Source organism: Glandiceps talaboti, chromosome 9 (assembly GCF_964340395.1).
Source record: "Glandiceps talaboti chromosome 9, keGlaTala1.1, whole genome shotgun sequence".
Lineage (NCBI taxonomy): Eukaryota > Metazoa > Hemichordata > Enteropneusta > Spengelidae > Glandiceps > Glandiceps talaboti.
The window spans coordinates 328974-350713 of record NC_135557.1 but is presented as its reverse complement, the minus strand read 5'-3'; the positions used below and the strand labels follow the sequence as shown (position 1 = coordinate 350713).

Below are 21740 nucleotides of genomic sequence, written 5' to 3'. Positions count from 1 at the left end.
AATAACAATAAATGAGTTAACACAAGAACATCATTACTGGTTCAACTTGATAATATGACTGTTTTCATACGATGTATGTTTTATTCTACACTTGAGTATAATTTTGGATTCATGGCAAGTTTGTCAACCATGACGATGGCTTCGAGGTACAAGGTGATGAAGTTAATGTTGTACACTTACAATCCTAGAGCTATTCCTATGCCTTTCTTCTAAACTAACAATACCAAGCTAACCAAGTGCTTGTGGTAATATTAACAATACCAAGCTAACCAAGTGCTTGTGGTAATATTAACAATACCAAGCTAACCAAGTGCTTATGGTAATATTAACAATACCAAGCTAACCAAGTGCTTATGGTAATATTAACAATACCAAGCTAACCAAGTGCTTATGGTAATATTAACAATACCAAGCTAACCAAGTGCTTGTGGTAATATTAACAATACCAAGCTAACCAAGTGCTTATGGTAATATTAACAATACCAAGCTAACCAAGTGCTTGTGGTAATATTAACAATACCAAGCTAACCAAGTGCTTGTGGTAATATTAACAATACCAAGCTAACCAAGTGCTTATGGTAATATTAACAATACCAAGCTAACCAAGTGCTTGTGGTAATATTAACAATACCAAGCTAACCAAGTGCTTATGGTAATATTAACAATACCAAGCTAACCAAGTGCTTATGGTAATATTAACAATACCAAGCTAACCAAGTGCTTATGGTAATATTAACAATACCAAGCTAACCAAGTGCTTGTGGTAATATTAACAATACCAAGCTAACCAAGTGCTTATGGTAATATTAACAATACCAAGCTAACCAAGTGCTTATGGTAATATTAACAATACCAAGCTAACCAAGTGCTTATGGTAATATTAACAATACCAAGCTAACCAAGTGCTTATGGTAATATTAACAATACCAAGCTAACCAAGTGCTTGTGGTAATATTAACAATACCAAGCTAACCAAGTGCTTGTGGTAATATTAACAATACCAAGCTAACCAAGTGCTTGTGGTAATATTAACAATACCAAGCTAACCAAGTGCTTGTGGTAATATTAACAATACCAAGCTAACCAAGTGCTTGTGGTAATATTAACAATACCAAGCTAACCAAGTGCTTGTGGTAATATTAACAATACCAAGCTAACCAAGTGCTTGTGGTAATATTAACAATACCAAGCTAACCAAGTGCTTGTGGTAATATTAACAATACCAAGCTAACCAAGTGCTTATGGTAATATTAACAATACCAAGCTAACCAAGTGCTTATGGTAATATTAACAATACCAAGCTAACCAAGTGCTTGTGGTAATATTAACAATACCAAGCTAACCAAGTGCTTGTGGTAATATTAACAATACCAAGCTAACCAAGTGCTTGTGGTAATATTAACAATACCAAGCTAACCAAGTGCTTGTGGTAATATTAACAATACCAAGCTAACCAAGTGCTTGTGGTAATATTAACAATACCAAGCTAACCAAGTGCTTGTGGTAATATTAACAATACCAAGCTAACCAAGTGCTTGTGGTAATATTAACAATACCAAGCTAACCAAGTGCTTGTGGTAATAGTAACAATACCAAGCTAACCAAGTGCTTGTGGTAATATTAACAATACCAAGCTAACCAAGTGCTTATGGTAATATTAACAATACAAAGCTAACCAAGTGCTTGTGGTAATATTAACAATACAAAGCTAACCAAGTGCTTGTGGTAATATTAACAATACCAAGCTAACCAAGTGCTAATGGTAATATTAACAATACCAAGCTAACCAAGTGCTTGTGGTAATATTAACAATACCAAGCTAACCAAGTGCTTATGGTAATATTAACAATACCAAGCTAACCAAGTGCTTGTGGTAATATTAACAATACCAAGCTAACCAAGTGCTTATGGTAATATTAACAATACCAAGCTAACCAAGTGCTTATGGTAATATTAACAATACCAAGCTAACCAAGTGCTTATGATAATATTAACAATACCAAGCTAACCAAGTGCTTATGGTAATATTAACAATACCAAGCTAACCAAGTGCTTGTGGTAATATTAACAATACCAAGCTAACCAAGTGCTTGTGGTAATATTAACAATACCAAGCTAACCAAGTGCTTATGGTAATATTAACAATACCAAGCTAACCAAGTGCTTGTGGTAATATTAACAATACCAAGCTAACCAAGTGCTAATGGTAATATTAACAACACCAAGCTAACCAAGTGCTTGTGGTAATATTAACAATACCAAGCTAACCAAGTGCTTATGGTAATATTAACAATACCAAGCTAACCAAGTGCTTGTGGTAATATTAACAATACCAAGCTAACCAAGTGCTTGTGGTAATATTAACAATACCAAGCTAACCAAGTGCTTATGGTAATATTATATGCAGTGCTGTTTTCTGAACACATTCCAATGATAGTTTCATGTTATCTAAGCAACACTTGCCAAGCTGTACATGTAAATTCTGGGCAATTTCCAGTCAACACTTTAAAAAAGAATTTAAAACAAGCGACCTATCGGTCAGAATAGCTCCGGGTACTTGGGATTGTCGCCGTACAGAAACTAAGATGGCGGTTAATACATACATCGTCTGATATTTTAATTTACGGAGTTTCTTGTGACCGGCGCCTGTCAGCAGACTCGGCCATTTTTTTTCATCTTTCCATTGTAATTGAACCTTGTACTTGACATTTCGCAATATTTATAATTCTCAACAAAATACCTCAACATGCCTCACTTCGCTCGTACTCAAAGCAGCCCCGGTATGATCACTGACATGACTAGAGAGAACCTTTTTGGATTTACATGTAAAACGGGGAAAGATACGCAAAACATAATGCAAAGTCTGAAGCCAAATTAAAGTTGTAATTATTTTAATTATTTTTACTTGCCAAATATTTGCATTTTGGAAATGGCAACACACGTTTATGTCGTTTAACTTTACATGTGAACTGTCGGCCAATAAACAAAGTATTGTCGATTCACAGTCGGCAGTGAGACTGCTCTTGCATAACTTCAACCGCATGCCTAGGCATGCCTTCCTTACGCAAGTTGTCTTCATTCTGGTTCAATGTCACTCCAAATTGCACGACAATATAGAATTAATCACAAGTTACATGTTATCTGAAAACATCACACTTTTATAGTGGGTCTGAAGTGTGATTTTAGTGAGTACCAAGAACGTCCTGTGTTGTTACTTGCTGTGGAAAGTCGCAAACTGAAGGACAGAGTATGCAAATGAGGATGTTGCGGACTGGCTGATTATGTAGAAGGGGTGCAGAATTTGGATTTGAAGTTTACAACCGTGTTTCGAACAAACGCTTGTCATTTGGGCGCCCAATGTGTAGAATTATGACTATAGCACATATTACATTGCTTGTTTGACGTCAATAGTGTCTTTTGAAAAGTGGCAGTTTACTTCTCGTCGACTGATTTCCAATATGGCGTCGGTCATAATGCTCATTAACATATTCATTTTTTTTTTTCAAATTAAAAAAAAAAAATCATAAAAAATAAAAATGAAGACTTGAAATTAAAAAATCTAAGTAAGCTACCCTCTGTGCATCAACACACCAGATATCAAAGCAATTTGATAGGTAGTTTAGAAGGAGATGATGAAAATGCCATTTTTAGAAAAAAAATCATAAAAAATTGAAAATGGCACAGATCCACTTGGCATGAACAAATCTGAATAGCCTCCCCCAAGGGAACATGCACACCAAATATCGAAGAATTCTAACTGTCACTTTTGGAGAAGATGATGGAAATATAAAAGTTTGACGGACACCAATGATTCCACCTGTATACTCTATACCTTAATACAACCTATACCTAAAGCTAAGTTTTTAGCTAAAAATTGTAAATTTGTTTCAAGTTATCAACACTAACTTCATACAGACACAAAACTCACAATAAATGCAGGCGTTTGCACAGTTTACTGGTGATTTCCTAAATGTGAGAATCCTGTCTGAGGTTACTAAGTGAGGTAAGCCTAATGTTAGAATCCTATTTGAGGTTTAATACTAAGTGAGGTACACCTAATGCTAGAATCCTATTTGAGGTTTAATACTAAGTGACGTAAGCCTAATGTTAGAATCCTATTTGAGATTACTAAGTGAGGTACGCCTAATGTTAGAATCCTATTTGAGGTTTAATACTAAGTGACGTAAGCCTAATGCTAGAATCCTATTTGAGATTACTAAGTGAGGTAAGCCTAATGTTAGAATACTATTTGAGGTTACTAAGTGAGGTACGCCTAATGCTAGAATCCTATTTGAGGTTTAATACTAAGTGACGTAAGCCTAATGCTAGAATCCTATTTGAGGTTTAATACTAAGTGACGTAAGCCTAATGTTAGAATCCTATTTGAGGTTACTAAGTGAGGTAAGCCTAATGTTAGAATTCTATTTGAGATTACTAAGTGAGGTACGCCTAATGTTAGAATCCTATTTGAGGTTTAATACTAAGTGAGGTACACCTAATGTTAGAATCCTATTTGAGGTTTAATACTAAGTGAGGTAAGCCTAATGTTAGAATCCTATTTGAGGTTTAATACTAAGTGACGTAAGCCTAATGCTAGAATCCTATTTGAGATTACTAAGTGACGTAAGCCTAATGCTAGAATCCTATTTGAGATTACTAAGTGAGGTACGCCTAATGTTAGAATCCTATTTGAGGTTTAATACTAAGTGACGTAAGCCTAATGCTAGAATCCTATTTGAGATTACTAAGTGAGGTAAGCCTAATGCTAGAATCCTATTTGAGATTACTAAGTGAGGTACACCTAATGTTAGAATCCTATTTGAGGTTTAATACTAAGTGACGTAAGCCTAATGCTAGAATCCTATTTGAGATTACTAAGTGACGTAAGCCTAATGCTAGAATCCTATTTGAGATTACTAAGTGAGGTACGCCTAATGTTAGAATCCTATTTGAGGTTTAATACTAAGTGACGTAAGCCTAATGCTAGAATCCTATTTGAGGTTTAATACTAAGTGAGGTAAGCCTAATGTTAGAATCCTATTTGAGGTTTAATACTAAGTGAGGTAAGCCTAATGCTAGAATCCTATTTGAGATTACTAAGTGAGGTACGCCTAATGCTAGAATCCTATTTGAGGTTTAATACTAAGTGACGTAAGCCTAATGCTAGAATCCTATTTGAGATTACTAAGTGAGGTACGCCTAATGTTAGAATCCTATTTGAGGTTTAATACTAAGTGAGGTAAGCCTAATGTTAGAATCCTATTTGAGGTTTAATACTAAGTGACGTAAGCCTAATGCTAGAATCCTATTTGAGATTACTAAGTGAGGTACGCCTAATGTTAGAATCCTATTTGAGGTTTAATACTAAGTGACGTAAGCCTAATGTTAGAATCCTATTTGAGGTTTAATACTAAGTGACGTAAGCCTAATGTTAGAATCCTATTTGAGGTTTAATACTAAGTGAGGTAAGCCTAATGTTAGAATCCTATTTGAGGTTACTAAGTGAGGTAAGCCTAATGCTAGAATCCTATTTGAGGTTTAATACTAAGTGACGTAAGCCTAATGCTAGAATCCTATTTGAGATTACTAAGTGACGTAAGCCTAATGCTAGAATCCTATTTGAGGTTACTAAGTGACGTAAGCCTAATGTTAGAATCCTATTTGAGGTTTAATACTAAGTGACGTAAGCCTAATGTTAGAATCCTATTTGAGGTTACTAAGTGACGTAAGCCTAATGTTAGAATCCTATTTGAGGTTTAATACTAAGTGAGGTAAGCCTAATGCTAGAATCCTATTTGAGATTACTAAGTGACGTAAGCCTAATGCTAGAATCCTATTTGAGATTACTAAGTGATGTAAGCCTAATGCTAGAATACTATTTGAGGTTACTAAGTGAGGTACGCCTCATGTTAGAATCCTATTTGAGGTTTAATACTAAGTGACGTAAGCCTAATGCTAGAATTCTATTTGAGGTTTAATACTAAGTGAGGTACGCCTAATGTTAGAATCCTATTTGAGATTACTAAGTGAGGTACACCTAATGTTAGAATCCTATTTGAGATTACTAAGTGAGGTACGCCTAATGTTAGAATCCTATTTGAGGTTTAATACTAAGTGAGGTACACCTAATGTTAGAATCCTATTTGAGGTTTAATACTAAGTGAGGTAAGCCTAATGTTAGAATCCTATTTGAGGTTTAATACTAAGTGAGGTACACCTAATGTTAGAATCCTATTTGAGATTACTAAGTGACGTAAGCCTAATGCTAGAATCCTATTTGAGATTACTAAGTGAGGTAAGCCTAATGTTAGAATCCTATTTGAGGTTTAATACTAAGTGAGGTACACCTAATGTTAGAATCCTATTTGAGGTTTAATACTAAGTGACGTAAGCCTAATGCTAGAATCCTATTTGAGGTTTAATACTAAGTGAGGTACACCTAATGTTAGAATCCTATTTGAGATTACTAAGTGACGTAAGCCTAATGCTAGAATCCTATTTGAGATTACTAAGTGAGGTAAGCCTAATGCTAGAATACTATTTGAGGTTACTAAGTGAGGTACGCCTCATGTTAGAATCCTATTTGAGGTTTAATACTAAGTGAGGTACACCTAATGTTAGAATCCTATTTGAGGTTTAATACTAAGTGAGGTAAGCCTAATGTTAGAATCCTATTTGAGGTTTAATACTAAGTGAGGTACGCCTAATGCTAGAATCCTATTTGAGATTACTAAGTGAGGTACACCTAATGTTAGAATCCTATTTGAGATTACTAAGTGAGGTAAGCCTAATGCTAGAATCCTATTTGAGATTACTAAGTGAGGTACACCTAATGCTAGAATCCTATTTGAGATTACTAAGTGAGGTAAGCCTAATGTTAGAATCCTATTTGAGATTACTAAGTGAGGTACACCTAATGCTAGAATCCTATTTGAGATTACTAAGTGAGGTAAGCCTAATGCTAGAATCCTATTTGAGATTACTAAGTGAGGTAAGCCTAATGTTAGAATCCTATTTGAGGTTTAATACTAAGTGAGGTAAGCCTAATGTTAGAATCCTATTTGAGATTACTAAGTGACGTAAGCCTAATGCTAGAATCCTATTTGAGATTACTAAGTGAGGTAAGCCTAATGTTAGAATCCTATTTGAGGTTTAATACTAAGTGAGGTACACCTAATGTTAGAATCCTATTTGAGATTACTAAGTGAGGTACACCTAATGTTAGAATCCTATTTGAGGTTTAATACTAAGTGAGGTACACCTAATGTTAGAATCCTATTTGAGGTTTAATACTAAGTGAGGTACGCCTAATGTTAGAATCCTATTTGAGATTACTAAGTGAGGTACACCTAATGTTAGAATCCTATTTGAGGTTTAATACTAAGTGAGGTAAGCCTAATGTTAGAATCCTATTTGAGGTTTAATACTAAGTGAGGTACGCCTAATGTTAGAATCCTATTTGAGATTACTAAGTGAGGTACACCTAATGTTAGAATCCTATTTGAGGTTTAATACTAAGTGAGGTAAGCCTAATGCTAGAATCCTATTTGAGATTACTAAGTGAGGTAAGCCTAATGTTAGAATCCTATTTGAGGTTTAATACTAAGTGAGGTACACCTAATGTTAGAATCCTATTTGAGGTTACTAAGTGAGGTAAGCCTAATGCTAGAATCCTATTTGAGATTACTAAGTGAGGTACGCCTAATGCTAGAATCCTATTTGAGGTTTAATACTAAGTGAGGTACACCTAATGTTAGAATCCTATTTGAGGTTACTAAGTGAGGTAAGCCTAATGCTAGAATCCTATTTGAGATTACTAAGTGAGGTACACCTAATGTTAGAATCCTATTTGAGGTTTAATACTAAGTGAGGTAAGCCTAATGCTAGAATCCTATTTGAGGTTTAATACTAAGTGAGGTACGCCTAATGTTAGAATCCTATTTGAGATTACTAAGTGAGGTACGCCTAATGTTAGAATCCTATTTGAGATTACTAAGTGAGGTACGCCTAATGTTAGAATCCTATTTGAGATTACTAAGTGAGGTACGCCTAATGTTAGAATCCTATTTGAGGTTTAATACTAAGTGAGGTACGCCTAATTGTTAGAATCCTATTTGAGATTACTAAGTGAGGTACGCCTAATGCTAGAATCCTATTTGAGATTACTAAGTGAGGTACGCCTAATGCTAGAATCCTATTTGAGGTTTAATACTAAGTGAGGTACGCCTAATTGTTAGAATCCTATTTGAGGTTTAATACTAAGTGAGGTACACCTAATGTTAGAATCCTATTTGAGATTACTAAGTGAGGTACGCCTAATGTTAGAATCCTATTTGAGGTTTAATACTAAGTGAGGTACGCCTAATTGTTAGAATCCTATTTGAGGTTACTAAGTGAGGTACGCCTAATGTTAGAATCCTATTTGAGGTTTAATACTAAGTGAGGTACGCCTAATTGTTAGAATCCTATTTGAGGTTACTAAGTGAGGTACGCCTAATGTTAGAATCCTATTTGAGGTTTAATACTAAGTGAGGTACGCCTAATTGTTAGAATCCTATTTGAGGTTACTAAGTGAGGTACGCCTAATGTTAGAATCCTATTTGAGGTTTAATACTAAGTGAGGTACGCCTAATTGTTAGAATCCTATTTGAGGTTACTAAGTGACGTAAGCCTAATGTTAGAATCCTATTTGAGGTTTAATACTAAGTGAGGTACGCCTAATTGTTAGAATCCTATTTGAGGTTACTAAGTGAGGTACACCTAATTGTTAGAATCCTATTTGAGGTTACTAAGTGAGATAAGCCTAATGTTATTGATTGACTATAAATGCACAATCCAACTGTTTAGCAGTATAATATAATATCTTACAAGCTTTCAATAATATTTGGCCATCTTAAGTGTACATCTAGAATGTAACCCTTTCTCTCTCTTCACCTTGAAAAAGTTTGTCAAGGTCAAAGGACATGGTCTCATTAGAAAGCTCATCATTCATGATGTTACACACTTGAATGGTGTCCATATGTCCACTGGAGATAACATGCAAAATGCACTTCTTATCACAAGTTTGGCAGCAACTTTGCTATTCAAGTCAAGGTCACAAAATTAAGGGACTAGCATTTCGTCTTACATGGTCAAACCCAGGTCATGAGTAAAATACAGAACTCTGTATTTAGTTAATGATATGAGCATGACCATGGATTTTGTTTGAACTTCAAATGATTATTATTATTATTATTATAACTTTATTGCAGGATACACTCCCATATACTATAAAGAAAACACAACATTTACATAGTACACAAGACAAACGTTAAAAAGAGCACTCTAAAATAGACAGACAGAAAAGATATTTTAAAAATACATTAAATTCATATATCTTGAAGTTATCTTCGAGCGTAAAAAACAGTCGGAGGAGAATACCGCCGAAATTAATAAGTTCGAGCTACTCTTCACCCTGTCAAAAAATCTGAAGAGTAATTTTCTTCTAAGAGCTTCAAAAGTTGGAACAGTATTTGACACGAACATAGCACTTGCACTGCAGTCACGTGCATAGCCCATAATGATTCGAAAGGCATTGTTATAAGCAACTCTGAGATCGTTTAAACTTTTGTTGCTGTACAAAGACCATAATTGTGAACAATACATATTTGTACAGAAACTTCTGAACAAATAAAGTTTGACATGAGTCGAACAGAGTGGAAACTTTCGAAGAAGCGTATTGGCACGAATATAGAAGCGCCTCATTTGACTCTTAATTGCTTCATCATCAAAACAATTATCTGACATAGCATAGCCAAGGTAAGAATGCCTATGTGCCACCTCAAGTGTTTTTCCGTCTAAAGTCACCCGAGGTAAGTAGTCTATCTTAAGAGGACTCTTGCGGGGTATGAAGTACATACATTTTGATTTCTTTGGGTGATACATTATGTCATGATCGATGCCATAGCTTTCACATATTGAAATAAGCTCACGGAGACCTCTTACTGAAGGACACATTAATGCCAGGTCATCAGCGTACATAAGATGATTAATAGTTACTCCACCTATATTACAACCCTTTTTATTCGTCATCAAACGAGTACTCAGCCCATCCATGTACACGTTGAAGAGCTGAGGTGATAAAACACTACCCTGGCGAACCCCATTTGTGACAGAAAAGAGAGATGACCTTGCCTGACCCCACTGTACACAAAAGGTCTGGGTACTGTACCAGACCATAAGTAAACGGATAAAGTGACTAGGTACACCCCTGGTGATTAGTTTTCTGAAAAGTGTCCAATGATTTACACGGTCAAAGGCTTTAGTTGCATCAAGGAAACAAACATATATAGGACTATTATATGACTGATAATAGTTAATAACTTCTTTCATGACATAAATGCACAGGTCTGTAGAATGATTCTGCTTAAATCCGAATTGAAAATCTTCCGTATTAAGCATAGCTTTGCAACGTTCTAAAATTATAAGTTCAAGTATTTTTGAAGACACAGTTGAAAGTGCAATCGGTCTATAATTGTCTTTGCTGGTAATATCTCCTGTTTTATCCTTGACAAGTGGAACAATCATAGTTTTCATTAGGTCCTCTGGTAGAAATGCATGGTGAATCATAGCTGAAAAAGACCAAGCTAATAAGAAATGAATACGATTACTTGCATGTTTGAAGTGTTCACTTGAAAGGGTATCTGAACCGGCAGCCTTTCCAGTGGAAAGACTGTTAGTTGCAGTCAAAATTTCAATACTTTTAATTTGAGTAAAGTCATCAAAATTGTCTTGTGTGTTCAGCCAAGACTTAACGTAATCCTCATTTGAATTGTTTGTAACAGAGTTCAGTAATGTGGCGTAGTGGTCACTCCACATCTCCGCAATATTGCCCTGACCAGATCTACCATCAATAGTTGATGAGAGGGGTGGTGTTTTACTGCTTACGAGACGAACTTTTTGCCAGAAGCTGTTGCAGTTATTTTGACTCAAAGAAGTTGCAAGGCCATCAGCTCGTGATATATGCTCGTTTCGTTGACATACACGTAACGTGTGTTTAAACCTGGCACGTGCAGAGCTCATTATATTGTAAAGTGGCCCAAATCTAGGTTTGTTACATGAATTCCAAAGTTTAAAGGCATCCCTTGCTTGATCGTGGGCTTCTTTCACGTATTCATGCCAACCCGGAATAGGATGAAAATTTCTACTACCATTTTTAAAACATTGTAACGATGACTTACATAGAGCTTGGATAATGTCCTGGTAAAAGGTCGAAATACTTTCCTTGTGATGGTTACATATACATCTCCTAGTAGTACACAACAGTGCTTCAACTGGTATTCTTATTTGTTTAAGAAGGTGGTCCGAGACAGTTTTATACAAATGGATGTCATTGTCTTTAACACGGTTCCATTGCACTCGAGGATTAGTATGAGTAAACAAGTTATCCTCACTGCAGGATATGTCCAGTGGTGGGATATCATTCGTAGAAAGTTTAATAGATAGTGGTAGGTGATCGGATGCAACGACATCAAACAGGACCTTAATCGACTCAATACTAGCATGGGCTGACGGGGTCGACACACAGTGATCCAACCATGATGTGGTGTGGTGAGCATCACTTACATATGTAAATCGTTCAATGGTCGAGTTAACAAAGACACCATCTGACAAAGTGTAATTATTTTCTGAGCAAAATGAATTCAGTTCTCTACCGAACGGTTTAGTCGGATCAGCATTCCAGTCACCCAAGACAAACACACTATTAATTCCGCTGTCCTGTATGATATTATTTATTTTGGATAGATAATTCAGGAATATATGGTAGTTATTGTCACAGTCAGTTGGCATATATACACAAATAATAAGAAGCGATCTGTCTTTATATTGTAGTTGAAGACCAATAATTCGGTCGTCATCATAGTAACAGACCTTTGGCTTCATGGTTGATGTCAGAGATTTTTTCCACATAATACCCACACCACCGTAGGGTCTACCAACTCTAATGCCGCTACCATCATTCATGGAAGTGGTACCGGTTGCGTAAAATTGATTGTGAATATTTGAGAGCAACGGAAGGTCACCTTTACTCAGCCAATGTTCCTGTAATAGGACAATGTCATGCTCGTTACACAACCACTTTACTGCTTCGGTTGCCGACTTCACACCACGACAATTATAGGTTGCTATACGTAGAGCCATCTAGTTCGATTTAGATTGGTAGTACCTTCTCACCAATGCTCCCTCGGGCCATACAGAGGCATTCATCAATTCTGGCAATTGAGCGTGTGGCACTTCAATAACAAACGAAGCATAACTTTCATACTTAGATTTTAGTCTTTCACATTTTGACTCTATATTTGTTTTAGATCTGATAAAATTCACGACTGTCTGACTTGAAGTGTGAGGTTGTAGCCTGCTTACAAACACACGTGCTGGAGGACGCGAGTCAACAACCTGTAACATACCATCATTTTTATTTGGGTCACTGCCAATCACTGGTTTCAGCCGCCGATTTCTTTGACGCCGACGAGTCACGGTTGTGAAGCTGCCATCGTTGCGAGCAACAGCTCTCGGTTGGATAGTGCTACCAGATGCTGTGACATTCGCATATGACGGGCACTTTTGAGGGAATGATTCTTTATTATGTTGATGAGAGGGCTGCACCTCACCCATGTCATCCAATGGTTCAGCGGTAGGTCCAGATGTTGATTCATTGTCTGGAGAAGTCACATTCTCATTGACAGCTGTGCCAACTACACGTAACTGACAACTCTTAGATGATGTGACATTAATACTATTCACATTGTCATTATCTCCGGAATGCTTGAACATCTCTTTTAGTTCCGTTACCTCGGATCGCAGAGAATTAAGATCGTCATGTATATCTAAATTTATCTTTTTTGATGTCTCTTCCTTCATTGTGGTAAGCTCATAGCGAAGACATCGGATTTCCTTTAACATTGTGGAAATGTCAACATGAGTTATATACCTTGTGTAGTAGTGTGCATGCTGTTACTGTTTATATCATTAACTAAATACAGAGCCCACACAGTGTAATGAGTGATGTTTGTGTGTTATCATTATGGTGTCTATCTCAAACCTTGTGGTTGGGCTCACTGATCTTGATAGTTCATTTAATAGCTTTGACTTGGTCTAGGGAAATGTATGTATTATCACACTTGAAATGTTTGATTCAAAAAGCTATGAAGGTAACCAAAATTTGGCTATTTGACCTTTAAGAAGAAGAAAGCTCATTTAGATAGTATGGGTGTAGACACTTGAATGAAGTCACTATCTATTACACCTATACAAGTTTATGATGCATATTGTGAAATTCAACAACAATTGATTTGGTTACACTATAACATGACATGCATATGTCTGTGCCAGGTTTGGTTGAAATCGGTTGATGCATGGAAGAGATATGAGGGTGAATGCACATGCAACAAATATGGCTGCTATTTGGTCATATTAAATTCAGTCTCAAAAGAAAGTGATGAGCATATGTCTAAAATAACATTTTACTATTATGCCAGGTTTGGTTTAAATTGGTTGGTGCATGTCAGAGATATGAGGGTGAACACATGGACAGACAGACAGCACCCAATGTAATAGCCCCCTCTAGGCTGTGCCAGTTGGGGATAAAATTACTAGTTACTATTCTTTGTATGCTTATATCCCATAATACTTACAGTGTTTGCGTAGACTGTCTATTCATATCAGCTGAAACAAAGAAAATATACATCATTAAAATATTTGAAATATCATCACTGACTAACTGACTGACTGGCCATCTGCCTGACTACCTGACTGACTCACTGACTGACTGACTGACTGACTGGCTGGCTGGCTGACTAACTAACTAATAACTAACTAACTAACTAACTAACTAACTGGCTGAGTGAGTGATTAACTGACCGACTGAGTGACTGACTAACTCACTAACTGACTGACTGACCAACTGAGTGTCTGAATAACTGACTTACTGACTGACAGGGTGACTATGATATGATATGATATGATAACAGATTTATATAGCGCCTGGTATCCATTTAAAATGTTCACTGGCGCTTTACAAAGTGTCACTTAAATATGCTCTCTCAAAAAAGTAGGTCTTTAGCCTAGATTTGAAAATTTCAGTACTTGATGCTGAACGAATATGACTTGGAAGATCATTCCACAAGGTAGCAGCGGCATATGAGAAAGAACGATCACCATAGAATCTGAGTCTTGTTCGTGGAGTTTTAAGAGAAACTTTGTCACTTGAGCGGAGAGATCTGGTCGGTTTATTAAGTTCGATGAGTGTAGTGAGGTAGTCAGGTGCGGTGCTGTTCAAAGCTTTGTAGGTAAGAAGTAAAATCTTGAATTTGATTCTATATATTACAGGGAGCCAGTGGAATTTCATCAGAATCGGAGAAATGTGTTCATGTTTCTTCACTTGTGCAATTAGCCGCGCAGCAGAGTTTTGAGCTCTCTGCAATAGATTAATGCTGGATGACGGTAGTCCAAATAATAGGGCATTAGCGTAATCAAGCTTTGAGGAAAGAGTAGCGTTTATGAATGAATCCAATGCGGCGAATATCGAAATAAATGCACTTACAGAGTCGGATGATGTGTTGTTTAAATTCATGGGTGCTGTCGAACCAAAACCCAATATTGCGAGCATAATTCACTGGATGTATGGTACTGTCCCCAACGCTTAATGACTGAATGTGATTTTGGGAACGACTGACTCGAGATCTTATGTGCAGGATTTCTGTCTTGTCATCATTTAATTTTAACTTGTTGGTATTCATCCACTTCTTGATATCCAACAGGCAGTCCTCGATCTTGGACGTAGCGATGGCTGTCTCTCTTCTTGTAAATGCCAGGTAGAGTTCATTATCATCTGCATATTGATGAAAATTTAACTGATGATGTCGAATAAGTTGTCCAAGGGGTGCTATATAGAGAGTGAACAGTAGAGGCCCAAGTACAGAACCTTGGGGTACACCGAATCGGAGTGGACATGGAGATGATTGATGACCTTCGATGACAACTGATTGGAATCTGCCAGATAGATATGAAGAAAACCAGTGTAGAACGGTGCCTTGAATTCCAAGTTCAGTCAAACGTGTGATGAGAATATTATGATCAATGGTGTCGAAAGCGGCAGATAAGTCCAATAAGACCAAGATGACATCATTTCCAGAATCCAGTGATAAAGTGATATCATTGTGAACTTTGACAAGTGCTGTTTCAGTACTGTGGAATTTCTTGTATGCAGATTGGAGTGGTTCTAAGAGAGAATTGACGTTGAGAAAGTTGGTAACCTGTTTTGCAACTACCTTTTCAATGACTTTAGAGAGAAAAGGTAGATTTGAAACCGGTCTATAGTTTTTCAGCACTTCATGGTCCAGAGATGGTTTCTTGAGAAGAGGTGTAACAACTGCAAATTTGAGTAACTCTGGGACAGTCCCGGTTTGTAGCGAAGCATTAACTATATTTGTGATTTCTGGTAGCAGTGAGTCGATGACACTTTTGAGAAGGATGGTTGGTATAGGATCGAGACTGCATGATTTTGATGGTGATGACATGATAATTTCCTTTAATTTTTCCGTTGTCGTGGGTTCAAAGGTTGACAGTGTCACAGTTGACATTGCCGCAACTTGAGGCACAGTTGAATTAGTTGACAATCAACAGGAATCTAGGTTTGTGCGAATATGAGTTATTTTTTCAATCGGCGAGAGCAGTTGCAGTCGAAGATGTGGGAAGCTGAGGTTTTTCCTTTGTCAGACTTGATATGATCTTGAAAAGGGCTTTCTGATTGTGACTGTTATATTCAATGAGCTCAGTATAATAAGCACGTTTTGCTTGACGGATTAGTGAATTCACTTTCTTGCACTGATCACGGAATAACTGTTTGTTGATTTCTAGATTTTCTTTTCGCCATTTTTTTTCTAGCGAACGGCGTTGCTTTTTTGCACATAGTATATCAGTGTTGTACCACTTGGAGTCAGGACGTTGTGTGAAGAGTCGCTTCTTTACAGGCGCGTGTTTGTTCAAAAGGTTGATTAAGTTGGAATTGTATAGAGAAACAGCTGTGTGTACATCATCTGTAGTAGAATGGCACAGATTTGATGAAGCAATATCAGCGCTGAACTTGTCAATTTCAATGTCTTTAATGTGACGAAATGTTTTCTCGGTTTGAAGAAACGGTGGTTTTGGCAGCAAAAGCTTTATGTGTACTGGAAAATGGTCCGAGAGATACAGTTTATCAATCAACGTGGAGTGGATAATGGAGGCAACGTTTGTAAAAACTAAATCTAACATGTGTCCACGGATATGGGTTGATTCACGTACAAGTTGTTTTAAGTCAAGCGACGCCATCAGGTCCATAAAGTTACGTGTTTTAGTCTCAGTGACTTTCTCCGTACAAGTTGTTTTAAGTCAAACGACACCATCAGGTCCATAAAGTTATGTGTTTTAGTCTCAGTGACTTTCTCCCAGTGGAAATTGAAATCTCCCAATACTAGTAAGTTGCCAGAGAAAGATGAAGTTGTTTCCAATAATGATCCGAATTCAGTCATAAAATTAGCCACAGTTAGTTTGTTCTTAGTATTTGGGGGCGGTCGGTAAACAATCAAAATTTTGGTATTTATAGCTATACTGCAGAATTTGACTTCAATAGCTTCAAATGAGTTAAAATTAGAAAGAGGTTTCCAGTTACTGACTGTGATAGTTGACTTGTGTATTAAAGCAATTCCACCACCTGTTGATTTGATACGAGGGTAATGTCTGAAAGAATAACCGGTTGGTGTTAATTCACAAATGACTGCTTCATCACCAGTTTCTTTCAACCATGACTCGATAATAGCAAGAATGTCCATTTTGTTTTCCAAGATATAATCAGAAATCTCACTTGCTTTATTACGTGCAGACTGAGCATTCCAGCTACAAACTTTAAGAGTGTTATTACGATTAATGGTCCTCTGATGCATAAGTGGAACTTTGATAAGTGCATTGTAGTTGAACTTTGATGACTTTAACTTTCTTGAGCCAGCCCTTACTCCACAGTGAGTGCAGGGCTTGGACTGAATTCCTGAGGCTTTGATTGAGTGCCAAACTTCTGCAGTGCATTTGGGTATGGAATCAGTGTTCATTTGCATCAGTTCATTCCGGTTGTAGAAGATTGGTTGATGGTAAAGTTGCATGATGATGCATATGAATGCAAATAGCAGAATACTAATGTGAGACATTTGGCTCTGGATGACAAAGAGGTGTTAAATACCAGTACTTAGCTGATGAATAGATGTTGAAACAACTCTGTCCAAAGTAAATTTACCAAAAACAAATACCAGCTTGAGAACTATAACTCACTAACTAACTGACAGGGTGACTATAACTGACTAACTGACTAACTGACTGACTGACTGACACTGTACCAGAGTGATGATGACTGACTACGAATAAATGACTATAATCAATTCTTACCAAATGTGACTCTTTTCTTGGCTTTCTGCAATTTACGTATCCTATAGTAAGCTAAACCACTGAGTAGTGATATAAGAATGAGAAAACATAGTGCTCCAACAACAGCTGCCATGATTGGTGTAGCGATGTCTTCTGTGGTATAGTACATGGGTAAGTCTGAAAAAAAAATGCCACTATCAATTGCATTAACCATTTAATTCAATATGTTATCTCATTTCAACAGGAAGTGTTTAGAGAATGCCACTATCAATTGCATTAACCAATTAATTCAATATGTTATCTCATTTCAACAGGAAGTGTTTAGAGAATGCCACTATCAACTTCATTAACCATTTAATTCAATATGTTATCTCATTTCAACAGGAAGTGTTTAGAGAATGCCACTATCAATTGCATTAACCATTTAATTCAATATGTTATCTCATTTCAACAGGAAGTGTTTAGAGAATGCCACTATCAACTGCATTAACCATTTAATTGAATATGTTATCTCATTTCAACAGGAAGTGTTTAGAGAATGCCACTATCAATTGCATTAACCATTTAATTCAATATGTTATCTCATTTCAAAAGGAAGTGTTTAGAGAATGCCACTATCAACTGCATTAACCAATTAATTCAATATGTTATCTCATTTCAACAGGAAGTGTTTAGAGAATGCTGCTATCAATTGCATTAACCATTTAATTGAATATGTTATCTCATTTCAAGAGGAAGTGTTTAGAGAATGCTGCTATCAATTGCATTAACCAATTAATTCAATATGTTATCTCATTTCAACAGGAAGTGTTTAGAGAATGCCACTATCAACTGCATTAACCATTTAATTCAATATGTTATCTCATTTCAACAGGAAGTGTTTAGAGAATGCCACTATCAACTGCATTAACCAATTAATTCGATATGTTATCTCATTTCAACAGGAAGTGTTTAGAGAATGCCACTATCAATTGCATTAACCAATTAATTCAATATGTTATCTCATTTCAACAGGAAGTGTTTAGAGAATGCCACTATCAACTGCGTTAACCAATTAATTCAATATGTTATCTCATTTCAACAGGAAGTGTTTAGAGAATGCCACTATCAACTGCATTAACCAATTAATTCAATATGTTATCTCATTTCAAAAGGAAGTGTTTAGAGAATGCCACTATCAACTGCATTAACCATTTAATTCAATATGTTATCTCATTTCAACAGGAAGTGTTTAGAGAATGCCACAATCAACTGCATTAACCATTTAATTCAATATGTTATCTCATTTCAACAGGAAGTGTTTAGAGAATGCCACTATCAACTGCATTAACCAATTAATTCAATATGTTATCTCATTTCAACAGGAAGTGTTTAGAGAATGCTGCTATCAATTGCATTAACCATTTAATTGAATATGTTATCTCATTTCAACAGGAAGTGTTTAGAGAATGCTGCTATCAATTGTATTAACCAATTAATTCAATATGTTATCTCATTTCAACAGGAAGTGTTTAGAGAATGCCACTATCAACTGCATTAACCATTTAATTCAATATGTTATCTCATTTCAACAGGAAGTGTTTAGAGAATGCCACTATCAATTGCATTAACCAATTAATTGAATATGTTATCTCATTTCAACAGGAAGTGTTTAGAGAATGCCACTATCAATTGCATTAACCAATTAATTCAATATGTTATCTCATTTCAACAGGAAGTGTTTAGAGAATGCCACTATCAATTACATTAACCATTTAATTCAATATGTTATCTCATTTCAACAGGAAGTGTTTAGAGAATGCCACTATCAATTACATTAACCATTTAATTCAATATGTTATCTCATTTCAACAGGAAGTGTTTAGAGAATGCCACTATCAACTGCATTAACCAATTAATTCAATATGTTATCTCATTTCAACAGGAAGTGTTTAGAGAATGCCACTATCAATTGCATTAACCAATTAATTCAATATGTTATCTCATTTCAACAGGAAGTGTTTAGAGAATGCTGCTATCAATTGCATTAACCATTTAATTCAATATGTTATCTCATTTCAACAGGAAGTGTTTAGAGAATGCCACTATCAATTGCATTAACCAATTAATTCAATATGTTATCTCATTTCAACAGGAAGTGTTTTGAGAATGCCACTATCAATTGCATTAACCAATTAATTCAATATGTTATCTCATTTCAACAGGAAGTGTTTAGAGAATGCCACTATCAAATGCATTAACCATTTAATTCAATATGTTATCTCATTTCAACAGGAAGTGTTTAGAGAATGCCACTATCAACTGCATTAACCAATTAATTCAATATGTTATCTCATTTCAACAGGAAGTGTTTAGAGAATGCCACTATCAACTGCATTAACCAATTAATTCAATATGTTATCTCACTTCAACAGGAAGTGTTTAGAGAATGCCACTATCAACTGCATTAACCATTTAATTCAATATGTTATCTCATTTCAACAGGAAGTGTTTAGAGAATGCCACTATCAATTGCATTAACCAATTAATTCAATATGTTATCTCATTTCAACAGGAAGTGTTTAGAGAATGCCACTATCAATTGCATTAACCAATTAATTCAATATGTTATCTCATTTCAACAGGAAGTGTTTAGAGAATGCCACTATCAACTGCATTAACCATTTAATTCAATATGTTATCTCATTTCAACAGGAAGTGTTTAGAGAATGCCACTATCAATTGCATTAACCAATTAATTCAATATGTTATCTCATTTCAACAGGAAGTGTTTAGAGAATGCCACTACAAATGCATTAACCATTTAATTCAATATGTTATCTCATTTCAACAGGAAGTGTTTAGAGAATGCCACTATCAATTGCATTAACCAATTAATTCAATATGTTATCTCATTTCAACAGGAAGTGTTTAGAGAATGCCACTATCAATTGCATTAACCAATTAATTCAATATGTTATCTCATTTCAACAGGAAGTGTTTAGAGAATGCCACTATCAATTGCATTAACCGATTAATTCAATATGTTATCTCATTTCAACAGAAGTGTTTAGAGAATGCCACTATGAACTGCATTAACCAATTAATTCAATATGTTATCTCATTTCAACAGGAAGTGTTTAGAGAATGCCACTATCAATTGCATTAACCAATTAATTCGATATGTTATCTCATTTCAACAGGAAGTGTTTAGAGAATGCCACTATCAATTGCATTAACCAATTAATTCAATATGTTATCTCATTTCAACAGGAAGTGTTTAGAGAATGCCACTATCAACTGCATTAACCATTTAATTGAATATGTTATCTCATTTCAACAGGAAGTGTTTAGAGAATGCCACTATCAATTGCATTAACCATTTAATTCAATATGTTATCTCATTTCAACAGGAAGTGTTTAGAGAATGCTGCTATCAATTGCATTAACCATTTAATTCAATATGTTATCTCATTTCAACAGGAAGTGTTTAGAGAATGCCACTATCAATTGCATTAACCAATTAATTCAATATGTTATCTCATTTCAACAGGAAGTGTTTAGAGAATGCCACTATCAATTGCATTAACCAATTAATTCAATATGTTATCTCATTTCAACAGGAAGTGTTTAGAGAATGCCACTATCAATTGCATTAACCAATTAATTCAATATGTTATCTCATTTCAACAGGAAGTGTTTAGAGAATGCCACTATCAACTTCATTAACCATTTAATTCAATATGTTATCTCATTTCAACAGGAAGTGTTTAGAGAATGCCACTATCAATTGCATTAACCATTTAATTCAATATGTTATCTCATTTCAACAGGAAGTGTTTAGAGAATGCCACTATCAACTGCATTAACCAATTAATTCAATATGTTATCTCATTTCAACAGGAAGTGTTTAGAGAATGCCACTATCAACTGCATTAACCAATTAATTCAATATGTTATCTCATTTCAACAGGAAGTGTTTAGAGAATGCCACTATCAACTGCATTAACCATTTAATTCAATATGTTATCTCATTTCAACAGGAAGTGTTTAGAGAATGCCACTATCAATTGCATTAACCAATTAATTCAATATGTTATCTCATTTCAACAGGAAGTGTTTAGAGAATGCCACTATCAATTGCATTAACCAATTAATTCAATATGTTATCTCATTTCAACAGGAAGTGTTTAGAGAATGCCACTATCAACTGCATTAACCAATTAATTCAATATGTTATCTCATTTCAACAGGAAGTGTTTAGAGAATGCCACTATCAATTGCATTAACCAATTAATTCAATATGTTATCTCATTTCAACAGGAAGT

The 21740-nt window shown here is 35.5% G+C and overlaps 1 protein-coding gene across 1 annotated transcript in view; it reads right to left on the bottom strand.

Moving 5' to 3' along the window:
* Positions 1 to 21740, bottom strand: part of LOC144439690 (protein turtle homolog A-like) — a 148152-nt gene that overhangs the window by 8456 nt on the left and 117956 nt on the right. The window contains exons 12-13 of the mRNA XM_078128925.1: positions 17455 to 17610; positions 13674 to 13704 (exon numbers count right to left, since the gene is read on the bottom strand). Coding sequence (XP_077985051.1) covers positions 13674 to 13704; positions 17455 to 17610 — 187 coding nt within the window. The remainder of the gene's footprint in view (positions 1 to 13673; positions 13705 to 17454; positions 17611 to 21740) is intronic.